General features: G+C 44.2%; 1 protein-coding gene, 1 long non-coding RNA gene and 1 other non-coding gene across 3 annotated transcripts in view; 1 reads left to right on the top strand and 2 right to left on the bottom strand.

The window, feature by feature from the left end:
• LOC148686762 (uncharacterized) overlaps positions 1-12,077 on the bottom strand; it is a 178,026-nt gene extending 165,949 nt beyond the window's left edge. The window contains exon 1 of the long non-coding RNA XR_015948373.1: positions 11,963-12,077. This is a non-coding gene — a long non-coding RNA (uncharacterized LOC148686762). The remainder of the gene's footprint in view (positions 1-11,962) is intronic.
• CACNG1 (calcium voltage-gated channel auxiliary subunit gamma 1) lies at positions 21-25,034 on the top strand. Its single transcript, XM_035104015.3, has 4 exons — positions 21-718; positions 18,536-18,610; positions 22,619-22,756; positions 24,240-25,034. Exons 1-4 carry the CDS (start codon positions 475-477, stop codon positions 24,464-24,466), a joined length of 684 nt encoding a protein of 227 aa, XP_034959906.1. The 5' UTR covers positions 21-474; the 3' UTR covers positions 24,467-25,034.
• Positions 19,177-19,252, bottom strand: LOC148686761 (small nucleolar RNA SNORD36). The gene has a single exon (XR_015948611.1). It is a non-coding gene; the product is annotated as a small nucleolar RNA SNORD36 (small nucleolar RNA).
• Positions 25,035-27,116: the final 2,082 nt, after the last annotated feature.

The raw sequence follows: 27,116 nt of genomic DNA, 5'->3' as shown, positions 1-27,116 counted from the left end.
ATACACTAGTTATTATATAGGATAAATCTTTGTAGTAGTAGTAGCAGAGTGTATGCGTCATCCTGGCACAGAGCTATAGAGGTGACTATTCATTGCACAAGTCGGCTTCAAGTCAGCCTGTGGAATTCGCAACACAAATCCCAGCAGGCATGGGGGCCGTACGTAACCTGAGCAGAGCCGCTTACTTCACTCATTCTGTGCATTAATAGAAGCCTCACTCACACCACCAAGTCTAGTCATCTAAAACCCCTGATATATCTCAACAGCTGTAGGTATGGCTGGCAGCCTGTCTTTCCCAGCCCCCAACTTGCTCCACTTTGGCATCGCAGGACTCACATTTCAAAATGCTTTCAGACACCAAGACTTTGGAACACTCCTCAGATATAACTCAGTCTTCCTTGCCACTAGCAGCTGACAATCCAGAAGTAAGCGGTAGCCACAGCATTAACTTATCTAGGCATAGGTTTTCCAAGCATGGCTGAAGTCAAGACTTGCAAAGTCTTGGTGACTTTTGCTATTATTTTGATAGGCGCCGCTTTAATGTTTACAGCCGTGGTGACGGATCATTGGGCTGTGCTGAGTCCTAAGGTGGAGGAGTACAATGCTACCTGCGAGGCAGCTCACTTTGGACTATGGCGGATCTGTACAAAGCGGATCTTCATGAAAGAAAATGAGACGGACAAGGAGAAGGGTTGTGGGCCAATAAGCCTGCCAGGAGGTATGTGTCTCTGCTCACTAAATAACCACCTTGACAACGCGTTGTAGACTATATTACAACATTGAGCCAGATATGTTTTAGAAAGTTAAACAGTGTTCTGGGAAAATGGAATCAGCACCACCTATTTTCTTTCCAAATTAGCCCAGTCATTTTCTTCATGCTCCCTTGAAATTCAATCTGCTGCTTTGGCATATATTGTATAAATCCTTACTCCTGTGCTCATCAACTAGCCTTTATTTTTGTAAACCACTTTGAGGTTATTTACAATCTAGTGGTGCATAAATTTTATTAAATAAACAAACAAATTGCAAAGGGGAATCAGTAGGGGAGGCAGAAGATGAGAGATATTTTCTCCTGGTTCTTTGGTAGTATGAGTTCAGTGAATCTAGTCTTACAGAGCTGGCATAAATCCTTATTCAAGAAATTATAACAAGGGCTTGGTCTCCATAAAAACTCCAGTATATCAAACCCAGCACGGGCATCGAAGAACTATGTCAAAGGTACAAAGTTAACCTATACTTAGAAGTTAACATCAATAAGTTTGATTACATAGCAGGAAAACACAGGACCATAAGCCATGGATCATTTCACTGCAGGGTAACCATTCAATTTTTGGGGGATGTGAGTGGCGCTGTGGTCTAAACCACTGAGCCTAGGGCTTGCTGATCAGAAGGCCGGCAGTTCGAATCCCCGTGATGGGGTGAGCTCCCGTTGCTCGGTCCCAGCTCCTGCCAACCTAGCAGTTCGAAAGCACATCAAAGTGCAAGTAGATAAATAGGTACCGCTACAGCGGGAAGGTAAACAGCGTTTCCGTGTGCTGCTCTGGTTTGCCAGAAATGGTTTTGTCATGCTGGCCACATGACCTGGAAGCTTTGACAGGCCAATCACCAGACAGCATTATGACATCAGGGTGCTGCCCACATGTCAAAGTTGGGGTGGGGTGCGGAGATAACTATATATCCCACTGGGCCAAAAGTGTTCCCCACCCCTGCCATTAATAGTTTGATACCAGGTTACCTGAAAGACCTCCTTCTCTCGTAGGTAGAAGCTTAAATATCCTCTTTGAAAGCCCTGCTCTGGGAGTCCTCACTTAATTAAGTGAGGTGGGCAACAATCAGTGAGAAAACCATTTCAGTAGTGGCAGCTGGCTATTGTTGGAACAGCCTTGCCATGGAGGCTCACCTAGCCATACTTCTGTGGTCTTTTCAGCAACTTCCTAGCCACCCACACATTGTAACTAACTTGCAACCTCTGCTTTTGCTTTTAAATTATGGGGTTATGGTGAATTCCATTTTTTTTGTATTTATGCACCCCCTCGCCATTTTAGAAGTTTTATGTTTTACTTTACTTTGCTTTATTATTATTATTCATTGTAAGTCACCCAGAGAACTGGGCAACATACAAATGCCATTGATAAATAATGCTTCCACTCCCTTTGCGCCTTTGTGAATTCATTTTCTCAATTCGCTGTCCGGAAGGAGCAGCGGTGTCAAAGCAGAATGAATAAAGATGCTATAGTTTCTGGAAACAGGAGCCAAGGAAGCATTGCCCCTGTGGCAGTCTGTGCATGATGGGAAACGATACCATGCTATGGGGAAATATTGTGAAAAGAGAAGCCTAGAGATTTGGGAATGCGTCAGGAAGTGGGATATTCAAGCACTGGGTAAGGTGACTGCATGCAAAGGAAAAGCTTCCTTTCCCTTTCATGGAAGTGTAGGAAAGATTATTTCAGCAGGTGTGTGTATCTTTTACCCATGCATTACAAGCGGCTACACCTGCCAAGACTCCCTCTCCTACACAACTATAAAAGGTGCCAAAGCTCTGTCTTCCTTTTGCATCAGGGATTGTAAAGTGTTTTGCTCAGGGCCATGACAACGTAGATGCAGCCCTTTTCTTAGCCTCTTGAAAGCTGGGACATGTGATCCAATGCTCCTTTTGAAACTGAACAGCACCTTGCAGAGATAGCTGTGACAAAAACAAGAAGCAAAACTCTGGCAGGGATCACCACGCTGCTCCCTCTGCCCTGCCCCCCTGCCTTCTTTGGAGCCCAGCCACAGACATTGATATGTTAGCCTTTTAGTAAAATAACCATCGTTACATAGAGTACCTATCATCTTGTTTCATTCAGTAATTCTGATCACGGTTTGCATTGCCTTGGGAGGCAGGTAACGCACATCCTATCAATGCGAGATGTTTATAATCCTGGCAAAATGTATAGATCCAAGGCACACTCTCCTTTGAAATGTTGTGGCATTTATCATATGAAATTTATTGATGGGTATATTATTTATTGCTTTTATAACCTGCTTTCGTTAAAGGGCCCCAAGGAACAACCATTTTGCGCACATTCAAAGCATGCATGTCTCTGCATGCGCAGGCTGTTTTCAGAAATGGAAGAGGGCGGAACAGGCGTGGAACAGGGCGGGGCGGGCTTATGTGTGCTCCGCCAAAGCACGCAATGACCAGGAACGCAACCCCCGTGCAAATCGACGGTTGCCTGTACATATAACATTAAAACAATAGCTAACAATATCCTTAAAGGCTAAAACATGTTTATAGCAGTTGAGATGGCTGCAGGTAAATAAGCAAAACAAACCCTACCATTTCAACACCAAACCTCAGCCCTCCCCAAAAGCCTGTGCTAAGAGATGCATTTTAATCAGCTAACAAAATGCCAGTAATGTTGCTGAATGATTCACCTTAGAAGCAAGGTAATGCTATAGGCAAGGGGCCACCACAGAGAAGGCCCTATCACGCCCCCTAGTCCTTACTCACTAGCAGAGTGATCTTAATGCCTCGGCAGGTTGATTCAGGGGGAGGCATTCATTCAAGGATTTTAGACCAAGTAAGTCATCATACTTACCTTGAACCAGACCCAGAAGATAATTACCAACTGGCACAATTCCTTTAAAACAGACTTCTCTTTCCCTACTACTACAGGCATAGTCAGCTGATTCAAAACTTTCTGCTCCATCAATTGACACACCCTCCTTCCCAGCTTACATCTGATGCCTTTTTATGGTCTTGCCAGGTTTAGAACTGGTCTGGATGTTGTTGTTTTTATTATTACTACCATTGCCGATACTGACCCAGCATCTGACTCAGGCTCCAGTCCTGTGATGTGATTTCTGAAACCTAGAAATTTGTGCCTGAGATTGAGCTGGAGATGCTGGCTTTATTAGACCACTCACAGGTGGCTTGAGGGAATATCCCACAGCACCTCTTCCTTCTTCTATCGAACTTACGAAGACTACAGCTGGCCTCCATAGCACTCATCACAAGTGCTCTGCAAGATCTCACTGGAAGCCGCTACTTCTGCACGACCCCAGTAAGCGAGGCTTCGGCAGGGTGGCAGCGCCGCAGGGGTTGGGGCAAAGGGGTGGAGGCAGGGACAACCCATTCCTGTTCTGCCTCTGGTGAAATGGGATGGGCCACACCCAATATAAGAGAACAGCAGTTCATTTCAGACTATTTCAATTGTAAGTTCCATGGAAGGGGAAAGAGAGCTGCAGTAAAACATATTTTGTCAAAGCTGAGCACATTACTGAAGCTGGCATTGCGTTACTAAATCAATCAAAGTAGAGACAACTGTTTCATTATGATAACCTAGCAACAAGAAGAACAAAACACACAACCTCGTTTAAAACAACCAACCTCTTGCCTGGAATTATGTGGCCTCTAATGTGACCAGGGACTGGTAGGAACTTTTTAAAAAAAACAAAACAAAAAACACAACTGTTGAGATAATTGCATGGTTTCCGATTCATGGTTTAACATTGCCTTTTCCATTGTTTGTACGCCTCTGATTAGCGAGAGAAAGCTAGTCAGAAGACAAATTGAAAGCTTGCAATTTGCTGGCTGGAGAGCTAACAGATGATTGCAAAGCTTTCAGCACTTTAATTTAATTTTGCAAAGCACTAGATGCCTCGATAGCACTATAAAAATAATAAAGGATAATCATTGGGAGTAATAAATTACTGTGTCAGCCATTCAGAAGAAATGCGAGAATTTCTGAGAGTCTCAGATGACAGGAAGCAGAGGGGGGCGGACCCAGAGTGGTTATTTACAACCCAGTTTAGTAAAATCCCAAGAATGCCCATCAAACCTCTCTACAGACATGCCTCCCCCCACCCCCAGTCTCAGTTAGGCACCATAAATTCTAGTCACACTGCTCTGACTTAACTCACGATCTCTATAATTGTCTATTTGTTTGCTATGCACATTTGAAAGGCAGCAGAGGGCTGTGTATAACTCAGCTATGTTCTATCCGTGCTGGCATATGCTGACATCCATCACAGGCAGCAAATACACTTGGGCTGCACTGGTTATGAATCTGTTTTATTAAGACAGCTGGTTATTTATGGGCTTTAAATTTAACCAGCAATGTGCAGTGGAGGTAGGTTTGTGTGCTTTACCCAAGCTCGCTTTTTGCAGAAAGGGAAAAAGAAAGTACCTGTATTTCAGGTAGGCTTCAAGCAAGCCTTATGCTGAAATGTGTTGGCAAACCAAACCACTAACCACTAAGTGGTACCTCTGGTTATGAACACTTCAGGTTACGAGCTCCGCTAACCCAGAAGTAGCTGCTCCTGGTTGCGAACATTGCCCCAGGATGCGATCGGAAATCGTGTGCTGGAGTTGCGCGCGCAGCGGGAGGCCTCATTAGTGAAAGCGCACCTCAGGATAAGAACAGTTTCAGCTTAAGAACGGACCTCCGGAACAAATTAAGTTCGTAACCAGACGTACCACTGTATATTGTAAACATGATCTAACAGTAAATAAACAAAGGTCCATCAATATGCATTTTAATAGCAAAGCAAGCCACTTTAACAGGAAAGAAGAGTGTATTTTAAGAAGGCAATACTCCTTCTCACAGAGAACCTTAATTAAGTAACAATGCAGTTTGTCACCTTGAAATTGCTAGGGCATCCCTATTTTCATCAGAGAAATACAGTGGTACCTCGGGTTGCAGACGCTTCAGGCTACAGACGCTTTGGGTTACAGACTCCACTAACCCAGAAATAGTACCTCAGGTTAAGAACTTTGCTTCAGGATGAGAACTGAAATTGCATGGTGGCGGCGCAGCAGCAGCGGCAGGCCCCATTAGCTAAAGTGGTACCTTAGGTTAAGAACAGTTTCAGGTTAAGAACGGACCTCCAGAACGAATTAAGTTCTTAACCCGAGGTTCCACTGTATTGGGATGTGCCTGTTTTCATCAGACAAACATTGGAGGGTATGCTCCTACAGTATTACTAGCGGTGGTAATACAGCATTGCCCTATTTTCACTTAGCAAATGTTCCTTTGATATCAACCCCTTCAATAATGTATTAATCAATACTCAGTTCTATTGACTATTTGTGAACATTTCTGTTATTGGGGGTTGGGGGAATGGGTGACTACAGCACTGGATGTTTGTTCCTTTCCAAGGAAGCAATTTTCCAAATCTCAACTCAAAAGTAAATATTTTGGATGTTCATTTCCCCTCCCCTCAAAAACTTAGGAAACAAGTGAAGTGGAGTTGGATACAACCCAACTGATCTTAACATGGGATCCAGCCTCCCCTTTCCAATTAGAAGTGAGTTGGTGAAATGTCAGGGTGTTTATTGGCACAATACTGAGTTGCTGAATAACTGAGTTGTTGAATGGCAGAATTATCCCATCACTTTTCGAACTGCAAAAGTGATGGGAAATTGCCCTGGAAAGTGTGGAATAATAACCAATAGCTGGCAATGCAAAGTTTCATGCAAACATTATCAAAATGATTGCTCAATAAACAGGTGATGTTGTATATCCTCAGTGCACATTTTGTGCATACATATCAATATGAATACTCAATGAACAGCTGGTCTGGGAGCTCCTTTCAGCAAATCAAGATATGCTCTTTCCAAATGATGCTTTCTTCTTTTTTTTCCAGTGGCAATAGCAATTTGCATTCCAACAAATAAAGAGCTCAGTAGATACAACCCAGGTTTTTCTGTCACCTGTCTAGATGCTGTGTAGAAGCTTTAATGGGATGAGCCCCAGCAGCAGGAAACCAAGGTGCAGTTTTAGTTCTGTATTCTGACCAGCTTTTATTTCATTAACATGGATGTGTTTTTGTTTTAAAGATTTTGTAACTCGTCCTGAGATCCGCGGATAATAGACAAGCTAAAATTACTCTAAAATAAATGAATAAATAAAATTTGCTCCCGGGGAAATGAGAAAGAAGGTTTGCACATAGCCATGACTCAGAAATCACCAGCAGTCAATTCTGAAAGGAAAGGAAAGGAAAGGAAAGGAAAGAGTCCATAGCTCTACAGCCATAACCTGGGGAACTTTACACAAACAATTCCATCTGGGCCTCTTGTTTTTCAAATGGCAGCCCCCTCTGCCCAGCACAAGTTGAAAAATAGTTTTTGGTGTGGCAAATAATGTAAGCAAGGTGCATAGAAAGACCTGGTTAATATGTGCAAACCCCTAGAGCTGTTATAGGATAGTGGCTAAGAATCACAGAGCTAGAAGGGACCCTGGGGATCATCTGGTCCATACAGGGATCAAACTTGCAGCCTTGGCATTATCAGCACCACGCTCTAACCAACTGAGCTATCCAGAAGGTCACAGACTAAGCAACACGTCAGGAAGGCTTCGAGTCTCGTCTCTGCTGTGATGAGTGGCCACTTTTTCTCATCTTCAGTTTCTGCATCTACAATATGGGTGATGCACATTTACCTTACATGGTTGTTGTGAGAATTGCAGCTAGAGAATGCATGTAAATCGTTTTGATCACTTGAAAGCACCACAGTCATACCTCGGTTTGAGACCGCAATTCGTTCTGGGGAGCCGGTCGCTCCCCGAGTATGTCGTAAATGGAGCGGTTCTTCTGTGTGTGCGCGAAGCGCCGATAGATCGCTTCTGCACATCTGCGTGCCGCAGAACCCAGAGGTAAAGACTTCCGGGTCTACGGCGGTCGCAAACCGATCGGTCGCAAACCACAGCGGTCGCAAACCGAGGTATGACTGTATAGCGATATTAAGAATTAAGGAGTGCTTCGAGTTATGATCCATGCATGCCAAGGTGATGTGTGATTAGATGTTGATGTTTCTTAGGAATTCCATGCCTTGAATGGGCTTTGGTATGAGCTCATTTGGGAAACAGTGGGCTTTTTACACAGGGCTAAAACCATCTCCAGAGTCACCAGCTATGTAGCTTTTTTGCACCATTTTCGAATCATGGCGAATATATATATATATATATATATATATATATATATATATATATATATGCACACACAAACACACATAGACTCTATCTACAGACAGAAGTTGTCTCAGCACTGGTGACTGATCTACAAGTGTCCTGCTCATGTGGATCATTCTCCAAGACCCAGCTTGCCAATTTCCATGCATACACCAAGGCCCTGTACAACTATGAATCACAGCCCCGTGTACTTACTAAATAGGCAGTAAAACAAATGACAAGATAGCAGCCCAGTATGAAAGGATTTGCACAACTGGTTCAGATCACTGCAGAGATCGTACTCTGTCTGTCTTTCATCCTCTGACAACTCACTGCACAAAATAGGATCAGCACATATAGGCTTGTGGTGATCCAGCTCTGTGATTCGTTTAGCCTTGTAAACTTGGATAATATTCCTAGTGGTAACAAAGAGCAACAGTGTATGGAAAGTTTTCATCCATTAAGAAATATATTCCCTAACGGAGGCATAACAAAACAAGCATTTTTTTATTTAAAAAAAAAACCCACATACACATCATTTTTAGCACTGGTAGAAACCGAAGTGTCTTCATTCTGATGAGCAATAAGCGATTCTGTTCAAGAAGGTGGTATTCCCAAGTGTAGTGAGTCACACTGAAAGTGTCTTCATAACAAAAGCAGGTTTATTCTACGACTATTTTTCTAAACCTATCAGTCAGGCGTTCAGGATTGTTCTGCTCATTTCGCCAGAACAAATGCAAATGCATAATAACCCTATTAATGCTCATGATGGAGCAGGGACATAGCGAGGTGCCGCGACACCCAGGGCGGGCGCGGCCTCGCTACGTAACGACGCATGCATCGCTACATAACGACGCATGCGTGTTACGTAATGACGCATGCATCATTACGTGGCTGGGTATCGCCGCCCCCCGCACCTCCAAAGCCGCGCGCCTCCAGCTACAAAACTCCAGGTAGAAAGCCTGCTCAGCTAGCCTAGCCCGCCCCTCACCTCCTCCCAGGGCCCCAGCCCAGCCCCCAGCCCAGCAGCCTCAGGGGGGAAAAAATACAAAAGAAAGCCGCAGGCGCACCGGCCCGCAGAGCGAGATCTCGGGCACGGCTTTTGAGGCGCCAATCACAGGGCGGGGGCGCGGCCCCAAGTGCCAACCCCCCCCCTCCAGCAGGCCCCCGTGTGGCGCCCAAAACATCACTCGGCCGGCGCACCTGCAGCTTTCTTTTGTTTTTGTTTTTCTCCGAGGATGCCATGCAGAGGCGAGGGGCAGGGTCGCGGCCCCAAGTGACACCCCCTCCAGGGTGGTGCCGGGGTGTACCGCCCCCCCCCGCCCCCACTTGCTCCACCCCTGTGATGGAGCAGTGTTTGCCTGCCCTAGTCTTAAACTGTAGGCTTCACTCTTTAACTTCAGAATGTGGGAACCTGGCCCTGATACATTGCAGCTTCCAGTGAACTATAATATTATTGACTGGCAAGATTAAGAGACTGCATGGTAATGTAAGTACGTACTCTAATTCGAAGTGTGTAGAATAATACTTATTCCCCCTTGTAACTACCTTGGTCCAAGGATCATAGTGTTGATCATAGAACCATAGAGTTGGAAGGGACCCGAAGAGTCATCTGCTCCAAACCCCTGCACTGCATAAATCTCAACTAGACTTGGTACGAGACAGTAAACAAGGGTGTAATTTAATATTCAAATAGAGGAGAGTAAGTACTATTGAACCCAATGGGGCTTAAATCTGAGTAGATATGTATAGGATTGCACTGAGTACCGTAGGTACATGAAGGATTGCACTTAGGTTGGTTTCTCCAATAACACACATACCAATAAAAATCTAATTCATAGCTGCCAAGTTATCCCTTTTTTTAAGGGATTTTCCATTATGCTGAATAGGCTTCCTCGCGAGAAAAGGGAAAACTTGGCAGCTATGTTCTAATTATGATCCTAATTTTGGAACAGTCTCTGTTCCTGAGACTGTAGAGGATGCCTTTGAGGTTTTGAAATGCTGGTGAAGATAACATGTCATGATGCTTTGCTTAGTCTGATAACTAAACGCTATTCATCATAATCATCATCAAATTATTATGGTCAACAGACCAGAAATAAAATACTTTATCAAGTAAGCCCTCTTAAGCAAAGGAAATGGATTACCGATTTGTGCCATTAAATCCACAATATAATTTTTATTTTATTTTTTGCACTTAGGTATATCGATTTGTTTGCATGCCATCTCTCCTAAAAACACAGATTTTAACTGCACATTAGGCAACTGAATTTCACTTCCTTTGTGTGTGAATTGGCTTTCAAAATGGCTATGCTATTTTAGTAAGCTAAGCAAAGCGTTGCGAAAGTAATGTCATGATAATCAGTCATGATTTCTACAGGCGCGAGCTGAAATCCAAATGGCTGTTTTCAGTGCTATCCTAGGCATGTCTACTCACCGAGTCCTATGGAGCTTACTCCCCCCAAAAAAGCAACAGAGGATCACAGCCTTAAGCTCACACAAGGTCCTTTGCTCAAATGCATTGGAATTTCACCAGCAGCACTCGCAATACACACTTTTGAAACTCCACTCCATTTCAGAAGGTTATACAAGACAGAAGTACTGTTCTTGGGGGACAGAGGGCTGGTCTGTTGTGGAGGACTCCCTGGTCCTGAATGGGGTAACTGTGCCCCTGAAGGACCGGGTGCACAGCCTGGGAGTCATTTTGGATTCACACCTGTCCATGGAGGCGCAGGTCAGTTCAGTGTCCAGGGCAGCTGTCTACCAGCTCCATCTAGTACCCAGGCTGTCTCGCCAGAGTGGTGCGTGCTCTAGTTATCTCCCACTTGGACTACTGCAACGCGCTCTACGTGGGGCTACCTTTGAAGGTGACTCGGAAACTGCAATTAATCTAGAATGCGGCAGCTAGACTGGTGACTGGGAGTGGCATCCGAGACCACATAACACTGGTCCTGAGAGACCTGCATAGGCTCCCAGTACGTTTCCGAGCATAATTCAAAGTGTTGGTGCTGACCTTTAAAGCCCTAAACGGCCTTGGTCCTGTGTACCTGAAGGAGCGTCTCCAACCCCCATCGTTCTGCCCGGACACTGAGGTCCAGCTCTGAGGGCCTTCTGGCGGTTCCCTCACTGCGAGAAGTGAGGTTACAGGGAACCAGGCAGAGGGCCTTCTCGGTAGTGGCGCCTGCCCTGTGGAACACCCTCCCAACAGATGTCAAGGCAATAAGCAACTATCTTACTTTTAAAAGAAATCTGAAGGCAGCCCTGTTTAGGGAAGTTTTTTTAATGTTTAATACTGAATTGTGGTTTTAATATTTGACATTTCCTACGCCAAGGGTGGGGGCCAATGTAGGAAGATACCGGGGGTAGGGGCCAACACTCCCCAGGGACAACAGAGGGCTCAGACAGAAGTGTATGCTGGGAAATAAAACCCAGAACCTAACAGTTCCTTCTCCAAGGGTGGGGACCAAGGTATGGAGATACATGGGGGAGGGGCCAACACTCCCCAAGGACAACAGATGAAAGGGTATCCTACCGAAACACAGGGATGAGCCGGGGTGGAGCGAGGAGGGACAGGATACGTCATGGATCGGGACAGGGGGGGGAATCACAGGAAAGAACCACAGCAACGCGTGGCCGGGTCAGCTAGTAATAATAATAATAATAATAATAAATTATTATTATTATTACGGTATTATTATTATTAATTATTATTATTATTAATTAGGCATAGGGAAATAAATGCAGCCTAAGAAAAACAATAGCACCCTTATTGTTTGACAGAACTAGGAGCATAGGAAGCCAGAACATTAATCCCTCTAGCTTAGCACTGTCTGCACTGACCAGCAGCAGCTCTCCAAAAGCTGCAGCACGACCTGGAGATGCCAGAGACTGAACTTGTTAAGTACGGTATGTGCTCCACCACTAAGCCCTAGACATACTGTAAATAGTTGGATCCTGGTCATTTTACACACATAACGCACCCAAATCAAATATTTTCACTTGTCTATAGCCACAGTCTCATCGTATTTTACCTTTGTGTGTGAAGAATTGGTGCTGCTTCTTACTACCGCAAAAGGTGTGTCGCCTCCCTTGTTGTAACTGGAAAAGACGATCGAGAAGGGCAACTGTCTAAACTGAAGCAGAATGCTTTGTATTAAGAAATTAAAACCACACGCCTGTTTTGCAAACAGTACTGCTTATTCAGTTACCATAAATCCACCAAAGTACAGAAGATTAAATGTTGTGCTAAAGAACAGCATGGTCTCTAAACCATAATCATTGCACCCACACGAGCAGTAATGCACATGGTATAGTGCCATCTTGCACTGAATAATTTCCATGTTCTTCCATATTAGCAATTAATTACAGTGCTTAAAATGCCATTGCTCCATAAGCTAGCTGTCAGGGGTTCTTGTGACTACTCCTGAATAACGACCTTCCACATGCTTGTCTTTCAAAAGTCTTTATTAGTGCACATTATTTACAGTGTAGTGAGCGGTCGGTTTCATGTCTCCTCATTCCGAATCAGAATCCGGCACTGCTCCCTTCCGCGATTTGGACCAACATAAAAGCCTCGGGACAGTGAATCTCCTCCCCTTTCTCCTCAATTCCGGAGTCGGGGGGGGGGAGGATCTGCGTTCTGCCTGGCTTATCCGTCCCTTCGCTTTCATGACTGCTTGGAGATGGGCTGCTTCTGATGAGCTGTTCCCTATAAGCCCTTCCCCTTACACTAGCTGAAAGAGTATTTCCAATTTAAGACACCCAAGAGGATCTCTTCAAATTACTTTGAGTTGCCTGAAACAGATGTTGCTCTCTCCTCTCGCAACTTTGCTCTTACAGTCACACAACAACCACTGTTGCCCTAGTCTGACTGATGGATGCCTAGAACCTCAAACTGGCACAATACTGTCCCATGGTGGAGGAGCACCAATGCACTCATGAGGGATGATGTACAGTGGAACCTCGGTTTATGAACACCTCGGTTTATGAATTTTCGGTTTACGAACGCCGCGGACCCATCTGGAACGGATTAATCCACTTTCCATTACTTTCAATGGGAAAGTTCGCTTCAGTTTATGAACACTTCAGTTTATGAACAGACTTCTGGAACCAATTACACCCATGTTTCGGGTTAAGTACGCTTCATTTTGAGTACTCCACGGACCCGTCTGGAACAGATTAATCCACTTTCCATTACTTTCAATGGGAAAGTTCGCTTCAGTTTATGAACGCTTCAGTTTATGAACAGACATCCGGAACCAATTGTGTTCATAAACCGAGGTACCACTGTAAAGGTAAAGGACCCCAGGATGGTTAAGTCCAGTCAAAGGCGATTATGGGGTTGTGGCGCTCATCTCGCTTTCAGGCCAAGGGAGCTGGCATTTGTCCACCAGCATGACTAAACCACTTCTGGTGCAACAGGACACTGTGACAAGTGCCAGAGTGCACAGAAACGCCATTTACCTTCCTGCCACAGTGGCACCTATTTATCTACTTGCACTGGTGTGCTTTCGAACTGCTAGGTTGGCAGGAGCTTGAATAGAGCAATGGGAGTTCACCCCATCGTGGGGATTTAAACCGCCGACCTTCTGATCGGCAAGCCCAAGAGGCTCAGTGGTTTAGACCACAGCACCACCCACATCCCATGAGGAATGATGTACCAATAGTGCTCAGGAAAGCCTGGCACTCAAAGGCTCTGCAAGGTGATTAGAGTACCGGTATGCTAAGCCATCATGTAGAAAAGTGAGGGAGGAGGGGAGAAAAATATCCATCCACAAATGCCTTTTGGTGCAGTTAAAGGAAATGGGACCCCTGACCTTCAGGTCTAGTCACGGACGGCTCTGGGATTGCAGCGCTCATCTCACTTTACTGGCCAAGGGAGCCGGCATTTTGTCTGCAGACAGCTTCCAGGTCATGTGGCCAGCATGACTAAGCTGCTTCTGGCGAACCAGAGCAGCACACGGAAACACCGTTTACCTTCCCGCTGGAGCGGTACCTATTTATCTACTTTCACTTTGACGTGCTTTGGAACTGCTAGGTTGGCAGGAGCAGGGACTGAACAATGGGAGCTCGCCCCATCACGGGGATTCGAACCGCCAACCTTCTGATCGGCAAGCCCTAGGCTCTGTGGTTTAGACCACAGCGCCACCCACGTGCAGTTAGTGACCACTAAATCTAGAGCTGCCCGGCCTACAAGTAGGCATGGAAGGAGCAGTCAGTTTCAGATCTCTCAGTTTCTGATTTTTCTAATCTTAAATTCTCCACATTTCTGCAGCAATTTGCATTAAAAGGGAATCTCATTAAAATTCCTCGGCATGTATCCAAATAAACATATTTTTGTATGCAGTTCTGACTAATGTACACCTTTTTTGCAATTTCCCCATATATTATACAGTTTTGTATGTTATTTTCACTATTATATCAATTTTTATGCACACTTCCCCCCCCCCAATATACACACTTCTGTAAACATTGTTTGGTCGGAGAACTGCATCACAAAATTTGGTTAAGTTTCAAAGGCTGTCTGGGTTTCAGTTCTCATATGGTTTCAGAAAGAGCAAATTTGACAATTACCTTTAAATGCAAACTGAATTGAATTTCCCACCCACCTCCATCCCTTCCTGCAAGCAAGAAATCCTGGACAATAATCCAAAGGACACCTGTTTGCTGTAAGCTTCATGCATTATTGCAGTGGAAATAAAAGACAGAAAACATGGTAATGCCACCTGTAGCCACTTTCTATATAATAAAGATGTCACAGAGAACCTGCCTTATTTGTTGCAGCTGTGTGCAAATAAGTCATTGGCCCATTAACAAACAAAATTTCTTATTTAAAAAGTGATAGAGCCGTTGCTGAAAAGCTTTTCTCCTTTGCCTCCATGATAGCAAGCATGCACTGCAAATGTTTAGCTGTCCGTGCAGTGGATTTTTATTATAAGGGAAAAATTAGTTTCTGAATTTAATTAGATGCGGAAGTTTTATTTCGTTTGTTATGGCACAAGCACTGGACAAATAAAACTGCTACTATGTTTTAAGAAGCACAGCATGACAGAACACACACTCCACAAATCATGGGAACACAGAAACTTCCCATCCCTGTTCTTCTTGCAATTTAGGCACAGAAGGAACCACTTCTCATTGTGTAACCACAGTGTAACCCTACCTACTCCACAGCAAATTTCCTAGGCAGGTATACTACATTATTCTCTGCTATGCATTCCACGAATTAGGACCATAGCTGCCAAGTTATCCCCTTTTTTAAGGGATTTTCCCTTATGCTGAATAGGCTTCCTCGCGAGAAAAGGGAAAACTTGGCAGCTATGATTAGGACAAATACCAGTAAAAACACATACCGGTACTTTAAATATTTAAACACAATTAAAGAAAGAAAAGAACACTTCACACACACTCAGAAGACAACAACCAGTTAGTTGCTACCTGAAAAAGGGTTTTCCCTGCTGGTGAAACGAAAGCAGATAGTGGGGGGGCAGCCCAGTTTCCCATGGAAGGGTGGGAGCAGTTTGGGAGCAGCCACCAAGAAGGCCCTTTCTCAAATCCTCACCAAACATGCCTGCGAAGGTGGCATGATCAAGAGAAAGGCCTCTGCAGAAGACCTCAGAGGCCAGGCAGGCTCTTATAAGGAGATATGTTTCTTCAGAACGTTCGGCTACAATTTATCGGTTTTAAGACTCTGCCTTCCTCTTTAGCCCTATCTTTGTTGGAGGGGAAAGTGCTTAGAAGTTGGATTAATTCTTGGTGGTTTATGAGGATTTGGTTTGGGGGCTTGCTAAGCTTGGGGATGAGGTGTGTGATTCCTCAGGCTCAGGACAGGTGGGGTCACATGCCTTGTCAAGCCCAGAAGGTATAACAGGCCTACGCGTCCTGGCCAGGCCTGCATGTCCTGCGTCCTGACTAGGCCTCTGCATCTTGGCTAGGCCTCTGCGTCCTGGCCTGAACACCGGCGTCCTGGCCCAGATGACTGTGTTCTGGCCAGGATACAGGACTTGAAGATGGGCTAAAAACAGAATGTAGCTCCACAACTGTGAGAAAGGCAGTTTCTTGTTGCAGAAGCAGATTGTTACACCCAGTGCCGGATTTAAGCTAAATAAGCTATAGCTTAGGGCCCCACTCTCTTGGGGGCCTCCAAAAAAAATTTAAAGAAAAAAATTGGATGTACATTTCCAAAATATAAGATAAAAAACAAATGAAATAGCAACAGTGTTTTGTGTTGTGTAGGCTCCTATGATGCAAGTAATCAAAATGTAAGTAAACAAAGAAACAGCGACAATTTGTTGTTGACAATGGACAGCTGGACATATAAAGGGCCCCATTACCTTCTGTAGCTTAGGGCCTCATCAAACCTAAAACCAGCCCTGGTTACACCAAGGTATGAGAAACTGAATTTCTCTCTTCTATGCAGGGCCCCAGCCTCTTTCTGCCACTTTATACATTTCCATCTTCTCTAGAGCAGGAAGAAAAGAAAGCAATAAATGAAGACCCACCAGCAGTCAAAGCCCAAAGCTTTCATTATACAAAAAGCAGCTCCCGTGTTCAAAGGCCTGTTTCTTGGCCTTTCCTAAAAGCTTTGCCAACTCCTTTAACTGATTGTGGGTTCTATCGAATTAAGTCACTTCTGCGCACACAATAGACCTTTCTCTCAACACACACAAACCCCAAATTTGCTCAGGGGTTTCCTGCAACCCTCTGGGGCAGTGTAGGGGGCACACAGAGGTCGAACAACAACAACTTCATTAGATCCAATCTATTATGTCTGTTAAAATTGTAATCACAGTTTTACAAGTTCGTACTTGCCCACAGACTTCCCCAAAAGGCCTTAAATGAGTTAGTGTGTACTTAGCTGTGTCATCTGTAAAACAGGACCAATGCTCTGCACTGGAGGACTTTTTCAAAGATTAAGGACAGCGAGGCTGCAAAATATTATTAAAATATTTATACTTTGTACCATGGCCTCTCAAGCAATATATCATAAGGTTACATCTACAATACTATTGAATATTTGTCACTTCCCTAAGATCTAGAGGTGGTGCTGCCCAGATATGGATTGCTTTGGAAGGAGAGATCTCTTGAGGATTACGGCATTTTGTAACATATAGGGAAATGTTTAAGGTTTAATGCTTAGTTATATTTTTGTATATGTTGGAAGCCGTCCAGAGTGGCTGGGTGGGGGTACAAAATAATAATAATAATAATAATAATAATAATAATAATAATAATAATAGTTGTTGTTGTTGTTGTTGTTGTGTTTGTTGTTGTTGTTGTTTACTTATATATATACCAGTAGAGCATAACTGGAGGCAAGTGGCATACGTACTTCTAGCTGATAGCAGACCAGCTTCCCCACATCAGATCCCTAGAAGGAGACAAGCTTCTTCTAAAAGCTCTCCCCCTTTCAAGATTCTGCAGTTCTCCACAGAGATATTAAACTCCCAAGGCAGCAGGAAGGATGAGTAACCTTCCACAAACAGTTCTCACATTCCAGGGCAATCTTTCAACCCTTAGCTTCTGCTGAGGAAATACCGACCACTCATTCATCCCAAACCTTTAACTGAAATTTTCCAAAGGTATGGTTGGCACGGTTTGGCCAACATTTTCCTGTTATATTAGTACCAGCCACCTGTTGCTTGCTGTGCAGTCTTGTGATCTTGCACAAAAGGAGCAAAAAAATTCAGAAAAGGTAACATAGTTGTTTGCTATGCAACCATATGTGAACATTTATACTTGGCACTTATAAAGCCTCCAGTTAAATTCTCGTCATCTATCATATCATGTAGAGAAGGTCTAGGAAATATATTTGTTGGAGATCTTAGAGCAGTGGTCCTGTTAGTTAGGGATGAGGATGAGAGTTGGAGTCCAAAAATAGCTGGAAACCCAAGTTTGGGAAACACGGTCTTAGAGCATGGGTAGCCAAAGTAGTGGCCTTCAAGTGCTGCTGGACTACAACTCCCATAATCCCTCACCATTAGCCCTGTTGGCTGAGGCTGATGGGACTTGGAGTCCAAAAAATCTTGATGGGCATCATGCTGCATAAAACCTGTGTTGCAAGTCAAAGTAGGTGGGGAAGTACTTAGTGAAGTAGCTTGCCTCATTTAAAGGCCACAAAGCGTGTTATTTAAATCCCTTGACTGCTTCAACAGACCCTCCAAGTGTCCCTGTTTTCCAGGGACAGTCCCAGATTTACAGAAGCCATCCCAGTTTCTGATTTGATCCCAGAATGTCCCACTTTTCCTCAAGACGTCCCTATTTTCATTAGAGAAATGTTGGAGGGTATGCGCCCCCCAACCACAGGAGACAACTATACAACCTTTAGAAGACCTCTGAAGGCTTCCTATAGGGAAGTTTTTAATGTTTAATATTTTATTATGTTTTTACATATGTTGGAAGCCACCCAGAGTGGTTGTAGCAACCTAGTCAGATGGGTGGTGTACAAATAATAAAATTATTGTGGTGGTGGTGGTGGTGGAACAGGACATCCCTATTTTCATCGAAGAAATGTTGGAGGGTATGCTTCAGCATTCAAGTGGAATAAAAAAATGTGCAAAAAAATGTGCCTTTATCCATTTGCCTTTTCTTTTGTTTCCCTCCAGAACGCAACTGTTCCTATTTCACACACTTTGTCTCAGGAGAGAGCTCAGAGATTTTTGAAGTGTCAACACAAAGAGGTAAGGAAAAACCGGTAAGGAGGAGTTCTCACTACAATATGCCTCACACAATAAATAAATGTCCAAATCAGGAGGCATGGAATGTGACTCCTCCTAACAACGTAAAGACAACATGGGCAGCAATGGGAGGCTTTCCAGGGATACGATTGGATGACACAGTTCTATTGGGTTATTGAAAATTAATATGGTGTAGCTACATAAAGGTTTAAGCTGCAATCTTATGCATGCTTACGTGGGAGCAAGCCCTATCGACTCAATGTGGCTTCCTCTTGAGTCAACCTGCATAGGATTGTGCTGCTAACTGGACTATCTGGAGCTGGGGACATTCTTCATTCTTATTTCATTCTTAATACTAATAGAAAGCCTTTCCCCCTTCTATACCTGTGTTCTTACTACACCACGTATTTTAACTTATGGCTATAGTGTTTAGCTATCCTACTGCTGTTATTTTGCATTTTTAATGTCTTTTCTTGCAATAAAATTGTTTTTAAAAAATTAAAAATGTTCCTCTTCTTTCTATCAGCACCCAATATAGCTCAGTCTTGAGAATGGGGAAGGAACCCTCCACAGTTTGTTGATGGGGATCAATCTTTTGACCTTCATTGTCTTTTTCAGTAGTAATGCTTTATGGCATCATTACTGCTAAATTCAAGTACTTTTACTATGGCTGTGTGATCAAAACTGCCTTAATTATACATATGGGTAACTTTTATTATGTTTCAGAATAACAAAATTTTAGAGTGGTATTCTTCTCTTTTTATCTTTTATCTTATCAGATCTATTATCTCTTTTCAGGTCTCTTATCTCTCACCAGATCTCCTACCTCTTATCAGATCTCTTATCTGTGCTTCTTCCACCACACCAGCCCAATATCTTATTTCTTAATTCTTCAATACTATATATGTTAGCATGAGGCAAGCAAAAAGCTGTTTGCAATTTTTATACAAATCACTGTTTTAAACCCCATGAAAGGTGGTGGTTGTTGTTGCAGCTGCTGCTGCTGCTGATAGTAATAATAATCTTAATAATTACTATAATAATAATAATAATCTGAAGAGTTTCCTTCAGCCTTTATGCTTTAAATCATAAACATTCTATGTATAAAAGTCTGGATTTCTGCACACATTTATTAGCTGTTTGCACACTATTACAGGCATCTATTTGATCTCAAAAACACGTCTATCCCATCATTATTCACTTCAGAGGAAATCCTCAGAGTGCACTGCTAAAAAAGATTTTTAAAAAGTGCACGAACCTTCTCAAATTCATTTTTCAAAGATGTTCAAAAGCATTTTAAATGTATGTCAGCCTATCCCAAGTGGAATCAACCTGTATCAGGGCCAAACTAGATATGATGGCAGCAGTTTAAACTGGGGGGTTGTGGAAGAGAAATGTGCTCAGTTCACATTTTATTCACATTACCTTATTTGCCCACCTCAAGCCAACGCACGAAACAAAACACAGTTGTCCTGTTGTCAGGCCTTGGGGAAACGGCTTCCTCCCTCCCTTTGGCCGTGGACGAGAAGAACAAAGCAAAAATAGTCTCCTACCAGTTAAAGAGATTTTAATGTTCACCTACTTGACAACCACGCTGTGGTTAACCACGCTGTGGTTAAACCACTGAGCCTAGGGCTTGCTGATCAGAAGGTCGGCGGTTCGAATCCCTGTGACGGGGTGAGCTCCCGTTGCTTGGTCCCAGCTCCTGCCAACCTAGCAGTTCGAAAGCACGTCAAAATGCAAGTAGATAAATAGGAACCGCTACAGCGGGAAGGTAAATGGCGTTTCCATGTGCTGCTCTGGTTTGCCAGAAGCGGCTTTGTCATGCTGGCCACATGACCTGGAAGCTATACGCCGGCTCCCTCGGCCAATAATGCGAGATGAGCACGCAACCCCAGAGTCGGTCACGACTGGACCTAATGGTCAGGGGTCCCTTTACCTTTACCTTTACTTGACAAAAATACATCTTAAAATGTATGTTAGGGGAAGGTATTCACAAAAATGCATATATCTAGTGAAAACGATGTACAAAATGTGTTATATTGGGGAAACCTTGTTTGCAAAACTATGTGCATATTTACAGGATAACATATATGTGCAAAATAAAAATGCATAAGGATTTTTGGGCAGACTCTTATTAGGAAAATGATGTGGGGGCAAACTGAACTTTTAGGGAAATGAGTAACTGACATGGACAAATTTGCTTGTAGCTTATTTGAGACACTGAAGGGCTGCCCAGGTAAGGGGGCTCCAGATGCAATTGCAAAAGTGGTTGCCAAGTGGGGAGGGAATAAACTGCCAAAGGTCTGCCTCCCTCAGCTTCTGCAGCTTGCCTCCTGCAGCTCTTCTCCCTTGGTGCTTTTCTCCAGACATGGGTGACTTCCAGTCCCAGAGTTCCTTTCAAGCCCTTCAGGAGAAAACGGGGGCTGTAAACTGCAGGAAGATGGGTGGGTTCTGTACCTTTCACTGGGGTGCCATTTTTGCTGTTAAAATCAGACATCAGAAAACAATGGATTAAAGTGAAACATGTTTGCCATTTTGCAAAAATCAGTGCACTTATATTGGAGCCAATTAGCAAGAAAATAACCTTCAAGATTTCTCCTAGAAGAACAAACAGGGAGTGGGGCATTGCAACACTTAAAAACAACATAGAAGGCAGATATCAGCCACTGTGATATTAATGTGTTGCTGTGCATGTTAAATATTAAATATATCTGCAAATTAATGCAATATGTAAACAAACCTCTGAATTATTAAATTAACATTTCCATCCTTTCCTTGCTCAGACATTGGCTTGTTTGTTTGGCTCCATAACATACAACATACTTAACTTAGTTATGCAGTGCAAGAGTGCTGACCTGAAGCCTTGCCTCAAAGAAAACAGAGCTGTGAGATCGGAAGGAAATGTCCCAATCATAGCTGTCAACCCTCCCGTTTTTCGCGGGAAACCCCCGTATTTAAATCCATTTCCCGCTGTTATCCCGAATTGCAAAATACCCCGTAAATCCCCCGGCTTTATAAGAAAACAGCTCCTGCCGGCCAGGGAGGCTCCTCAACTGCGTAAATGTCCTGGCTCCTGGCTGGCTGCTCGCTCACTTGGCTTGCCGAGTGCTGCTGGAAATCGCCTCTGTGCATGCCCGGGCATGCGCATAAGCGATTTCTGGTGCCCAGACATGCGGACACGGGCAGCCCGGCACTGGAAGCCGCTTCTGCGCACGTCTGGACATGCGCAGAAGCGACTTCCGGTGCCACGCCGCTGCTGATCCCTTGACAGCTATGGTCCCAATCCTGAGCAATATGAGCTTCTCAAGCTTCAAGGTGCATATAACTCCAGTCCTGGTCCGACTGCACTGCCAATAGGTTTTCCGGCTCAATTCAAAGTGCTGGTTTAGACCTATACAACCTTAAACGGCTCAAGAGGAGGGAGGCCAAGAGGCAGAGATGAATCTGGCTGGGAAAGTGGCATGGGTGTCTCCCCCTACTGTTGTGACAAGCTCCCCTTCCCCGGTCTCCCAGAACCAGGAGAGGGATGAAAAGGGCAGGGGAGAAGTTAGATTCGTGCAGACTCAGTCTCAGATTGCTTGGGGAAAACCTGGAAAGGAGGGCACATAGGCAGCTGTTGGGAGGCAGGGACCTTCAGTCTCAGCAACTGCTTCATTGGGACAAGACCTACCGGAGATAAGTTGCTGTGCTCATTAGGCCTGACACTCCTGTGGAGATCCTGTTTTTGCTAATAAAGAGTTAACTCCAACTTTCTTGGTGTGAATTGCTGCTAGCTTGCTCTTGTCAGATAGACATGAAATGTCAAAACATACACTATCAATTAACGAATGAAATAATAAATGAAATAACAACTGCACAGGAAAGCCTTGGACTGTCATAAGCCTTCACCACCACCACCTATTCTTAATTATTTTGATTTGTTTTAAAGGAATTCTGCAGGACCAATGTGGTTTGAAGAGTTGTCTGGAGAGAGTTATCATCTTTTCCCTCTGTGTTTTGTCTTGACAGAATACAGCATTTCTGCAGCTGCCATTGCCATCTTCAGCGTTGGCTTTTCCATCATCGGAACTATTTGTGTCCTCTTATCCTTCAGGAAAAAGATGGATTATCTCCTAAGGCCAGCTGCTATGTTTTACACCTTTTCAGGTAGATCATCACACAATGGGGTAAATGGATGCAGATTTCATGGTGTGAATCAAATTCAGGGGAAGATGGGGGAGGCAGAATGTTGATAAAGATTCAAAAAACGGAGGAGGGGGCAGGCTTGAGTGGCATGCCAAAGAAGGAAACTATTACTTTCACCTGGGAAAGAAACATACTGAGCTAGTTCATTGCTCTTAATTTCCTCTTGGTGTAAAAAAGAGACCACATATTGGGCTCAATTTGTAAAGCTGCCGTGTCATTGCATGTTGGTTCTGCTAAATTACCCAAACTTCTCAGGATATGTTGCGATTGGTCATTCAAGCCTCTTGGTCATGAATTATGTGCCTCTCACTTCTCTGAGCAGCTAAAAGCCACCAAAGTTTGCCTTCTTTCTTGGGAGGAGAGCTTGGTCTCTTTGTAATATTTCACTTATTTGCAAATATAGAGCACAAGGTAGACAAGCAGCTTAAGACGTATTACAAGCAGTAAAGCCACTTATCTTCATCAGATCCCCAGAGAGCCACTCCAGCATCCCAAGTTACCTGCCAGCCTCCAGCTAGCTCTCTGTCACTGTCTCTCCTCTCATCTTAAAAGTCAGTTTCTTGTGTTCCTTTTCTCTCTTGCACAGATGCTCTCTCTCTCTCTCTCTCTCTCACACACACACACACACACACAGAGAGAGAGAGAGAGAGAGAGAGAGAGAGAGAGAGAGACAGACAGACAGACAGACAGACAGACAGACAGACAGACAGACAGACACTCTCTCTCTTCTCTTAGCTCAGTGATGCCAAACCTGGCCCTCCAGCTGTTTTGGGACTACAACTCCCATCATCCCTAGCTAACAGGGCCAGTGGTCAGGGATGAAGGGAACTGTAGTCCCAAAACAGTTGGAGGGCCGAGGTTGGCCATCACTGTCTTAGCTGATGGGCGGGGAACACCTTCCTCGGACCCTGATGGGTCTCTCACACAATCCTCCATTCCTTTAAGGATTTTTTTTTTCTGGCTTTCCTAAACCATTCAGCAAGAAATTTTTGCTGGCAATGGCTATGGCCAGGCCAGCCTTCACAGCTTTTGTTGTGTGTGTGTGTGCATGGACGCACACACACACACACACACACGTGGCCTGTGTGCATGAGCACACCCACTCACAAACGCACAAACATGGGGAATAAGGCTACCAAGGGCAACGGATCACATTGGCTGTATCCTACCAATCAGAGGTAGCATGCCTCAAAATGCCAGGTGCTGGGGAACAGCAGTGAGATGATGCTATTGCCTTTGTGTCTTGCTTACGGCCCGGGCTTCCCATAGGCTTCTCTGTGACAAGCAAGTGGTGCTGGACTGGGCATTCTATTCTATATTCCAGCAATGGTGGGCAATCAGAAAGAAGACGTTGGATTCAGCTAAGCCCAAAACCAATTAAGATCACGACAGCGAAGCCTGTTCATCAGCTGTTTACAGGTTTTCCTTTCTTCCCCCCCTCCAGGCTTGTGCATTATCATATCCGTGGAAGTCATGAGGCAGTCTGTCAAAAGGATGATTGACAGCGATTATACGGTCTGGATAGAATACTACTACTCGTGGTCCTTCGCCTGTGCCTGTGCCTCCTTTGTCCTGCTCTTCATCTGTGGGATTGCTCTGCTACTCATCTCCTTGCCTCGCATGCCCCAGAATCCCTGGGAGTCTTGTATGGATGCAGAGCCAGAGCATTAAGCCACTCCGGGCTCGGATTGCCACTTGAGTAACATCCTATCCCCCTGCTCTGAGCATGCATACGGAAAGGTCAGCTATATATATAGATATTATAAGAGGCCTCCAGGAGACAGTGTAGCATGACTGAAGAATCTTTGGAGAACACTTGCTTGTGGAATTGAAGGGGAGGTTAAATACAAAGCATCGTTCATTTAAAACAAAAAATAAGTGTTAAGATTACTGGCTCCGGAAACATGTACAAATAATTGTTCTCTGCGGCACTATCAGTTTTTAATATGCCCAATGTAGATGAGGAACAGATAGCATTAATCCACTTGAATGGAAATGTGCATTTAAGAGAGCGCTTTTGTCCATATTTTTTTACCCCACCCAGCTTCCATAAAGTATGAGAGGGGTAAGCAAGAAATACAAGGCATATTCTTGCCTGCCTCTGTGAGTAAACCATATTGTCCATCTCTATCACTGGAGGAGGACTTGGTTGGGTAATGACTGTAAATAATGTTACAACTAATTTGTGGAATGTACAACATCATTAAGTGCATAACAATAAAAAAAAGATTTTGGATAATGTCAGGGTGGAAGAGTCTTCCTAACTACACTACAAGCACCTCACTGCTTAATCTCAGTTTTTGTGATTTTATTTGAGCTCAGAGAGACTCAAATCACATTTAAAATTGGTGAAATCACATTTAAAATTGTATTCTCAGCATTCGAGGGCTGCAAGCGATCTCCTCCAAATCTAACTTTTTCTAACAAACTGACCCCATATACTCCGCATCATGCGGTGTAACAAAGCAGAAGATCACCACGTTTCCCCAAGGAAGAGGTGCCACTGAGAAGACAGGGAATAAATGTAAGAGGCACTGAAGAAATCACTCTTTCGACAACAAAAAGAAACACGCTTTTAGGTTGATGTTCCTTGAACATCATCAGAACAAAATGTTCAGGGCATTATTCTTTATTTCAACTCTGAAAATATCTCAAGCCCTGCCTGCCCCCATTTTCAAGGGACATAGAACACAAACCCAGTTTTAGTTTTGACTTACAAAGTCCCGAACAATTTAGGTGCAAGCTATCTGAGGGAGCACTTTCCTCCATATTGACCATTCCAAACATCGAGGTTTTCCCATCACTGGTGGACAAAGACTTTTCGGGGCCCGGGGCAGCACCGTGGGCGTGCACGCAGGGGCAGGGTGGGGCCCCATGCAGCGTGCATGCATGTCATCGCTGTGTACAATGCATGCACAGGAAGCATGCGCCATGTGCGCCATGCGTGGCGGCTCCGCAGCGGAGCCGCCGGTGGGCCTCGGGGCCGTGCGGGGATGCTGCCGCCCCCGCAGCGGCTACATCCCCATGCAGTGCTTGGGGTGTTTGCTGTCAGTTCCACTGCGTAGCGGGGCCTCTCCGCAATGGCGGTTGCACCGTGGAAGCAGCGGCCGTTGTCGGTGGAGAGGGGGCGCTCCCCCCCCCCGAGTGGAGCCTGGGGCGCTCCGCCCCTATCACGCCTCCCTTGCTACGCCCGTTTCCAATGAAGCCTTCCTGATTGCCTTACTACCTTGAGAGAACTGTTTGGTGGTAATGCAGTGGGGGGGGGGGCTTTTTCGGTAGTGGTGCCCTTGTCAGAATGGCCACTCCATTGAGTTAAGGCAGGCACCAACTTGGATCACATTTCAGTGTCTGCTAAAAAATAAATGATGTATTCCCTCAGGCCTTTGATGGATATTGATGCCAGTTTAACCTAATAATATATGCTTTGTTTCAGTAACTAAATGTTGAGGTAATTTTACTGACTTTTTTGTACCTCACCATATCCTCCAACATTTATCCGATGAACATAGGGATGTCCCATTCCATTATGATAATTTTACTATTTTTACCCCACACATTTTACTGGGTTGTCCCAACACTCTGGGCAGCTTCCAACATATATAAAAACATTTTTAAAAATTAAAAAAAACTTTTCTATTTGCCTTTAGATTGCCTTTAGACGGTTTGGGGGTCAGAAAACTCCATACCCTCCAGCATTTCTCCATTGAAAATAGGAATGTCCTAAGGAAAAGTGGGAGATTCCAGGATCAAATCAGAAACCGGGACGGGTTCACTAAATCAGGGACATCCCTGGAAAATAGGGACACTTGGAAGGTCTGCATCACTACTACCACCTTGTGATGTTTACATGAATAGTGGTATGGAAATAGTTTTAATAAGTAAATGTAAAGGTTGGGACGTTAGTAAATAAGTTTCTAAATCTGAGCCCTACCATTGTTCTACTGGGCCACACAACTTCTACAAACAGCAATATTCAACAATCCTTTATCAGGCTTAGCTGCTTTCCTCGTTTTCCCAAAGGCTACCTCAAGACATAACGAAGCTGCCTGTCACAATTTGTAAAGGGATTTTTTGCACATATCTATTTATACTGTTGGAAATTTAATTTAATTGCTACTATATCTAATTATATGGAAGCTGAACATTTATCCTGACTTGATTGAGAGAGACACAAAACTTTCCCTAAAAGGTAAATACAGTTTCTTTAGCTAGAAGCTCAGTAGCTGTATGCAATATGAAATCCAATTTAAAGTGGGTTCCCTAATGTCCCTCTTTCACTTGTCCTGGCAGAAAACCAGAGATTCTGACATAGTCAATATAT

The sequence above is a fragment of the Zootoca vivipara genome, chromosome 2 (genome assembly GCF_965207765.1).
Source record: "Zootoca vivipara chromosome 2, rZooViv2.hap1.1, whole genome shotgun sequence".
Lineage (NCBI taxonomy): Eukaryota > Metazoa > Chordata > Lepidosauria > Squamata > Lacertidae > Zootoca > Zootoca vivipara.
This window is presented reverse-complemented; position numbering and strand designations above follow the sequence as displayed.

What these genes read in the sequence shown, in the direction of transcription:
- CACNG1 (XM_035104015.3), top strand. Translation starts at nt 475, where the DNA reads ATGGCTGAAGTCAAGACTTGCAAAGTCTTGGTGACTTTTGCTATTATT. An exon ending in GCCAATAAGCCTGCCAGGAG is followed by an intron (nt 719 to 18,535) that starts GTATGTGTCTCT and finishes GTTTCCCTCCAG; the next exon opens with AACGCAACTGTTCCTATTTC. An exon ending in TGAAGTGTCAACACAAAGAG is followed by an intron (nt 18,611 to 22,618) that starts GTAAGGAAAAAC and finishes TTGTCTTGACAG; the next exon opens with AATACAGCATTTCTGCAGCT.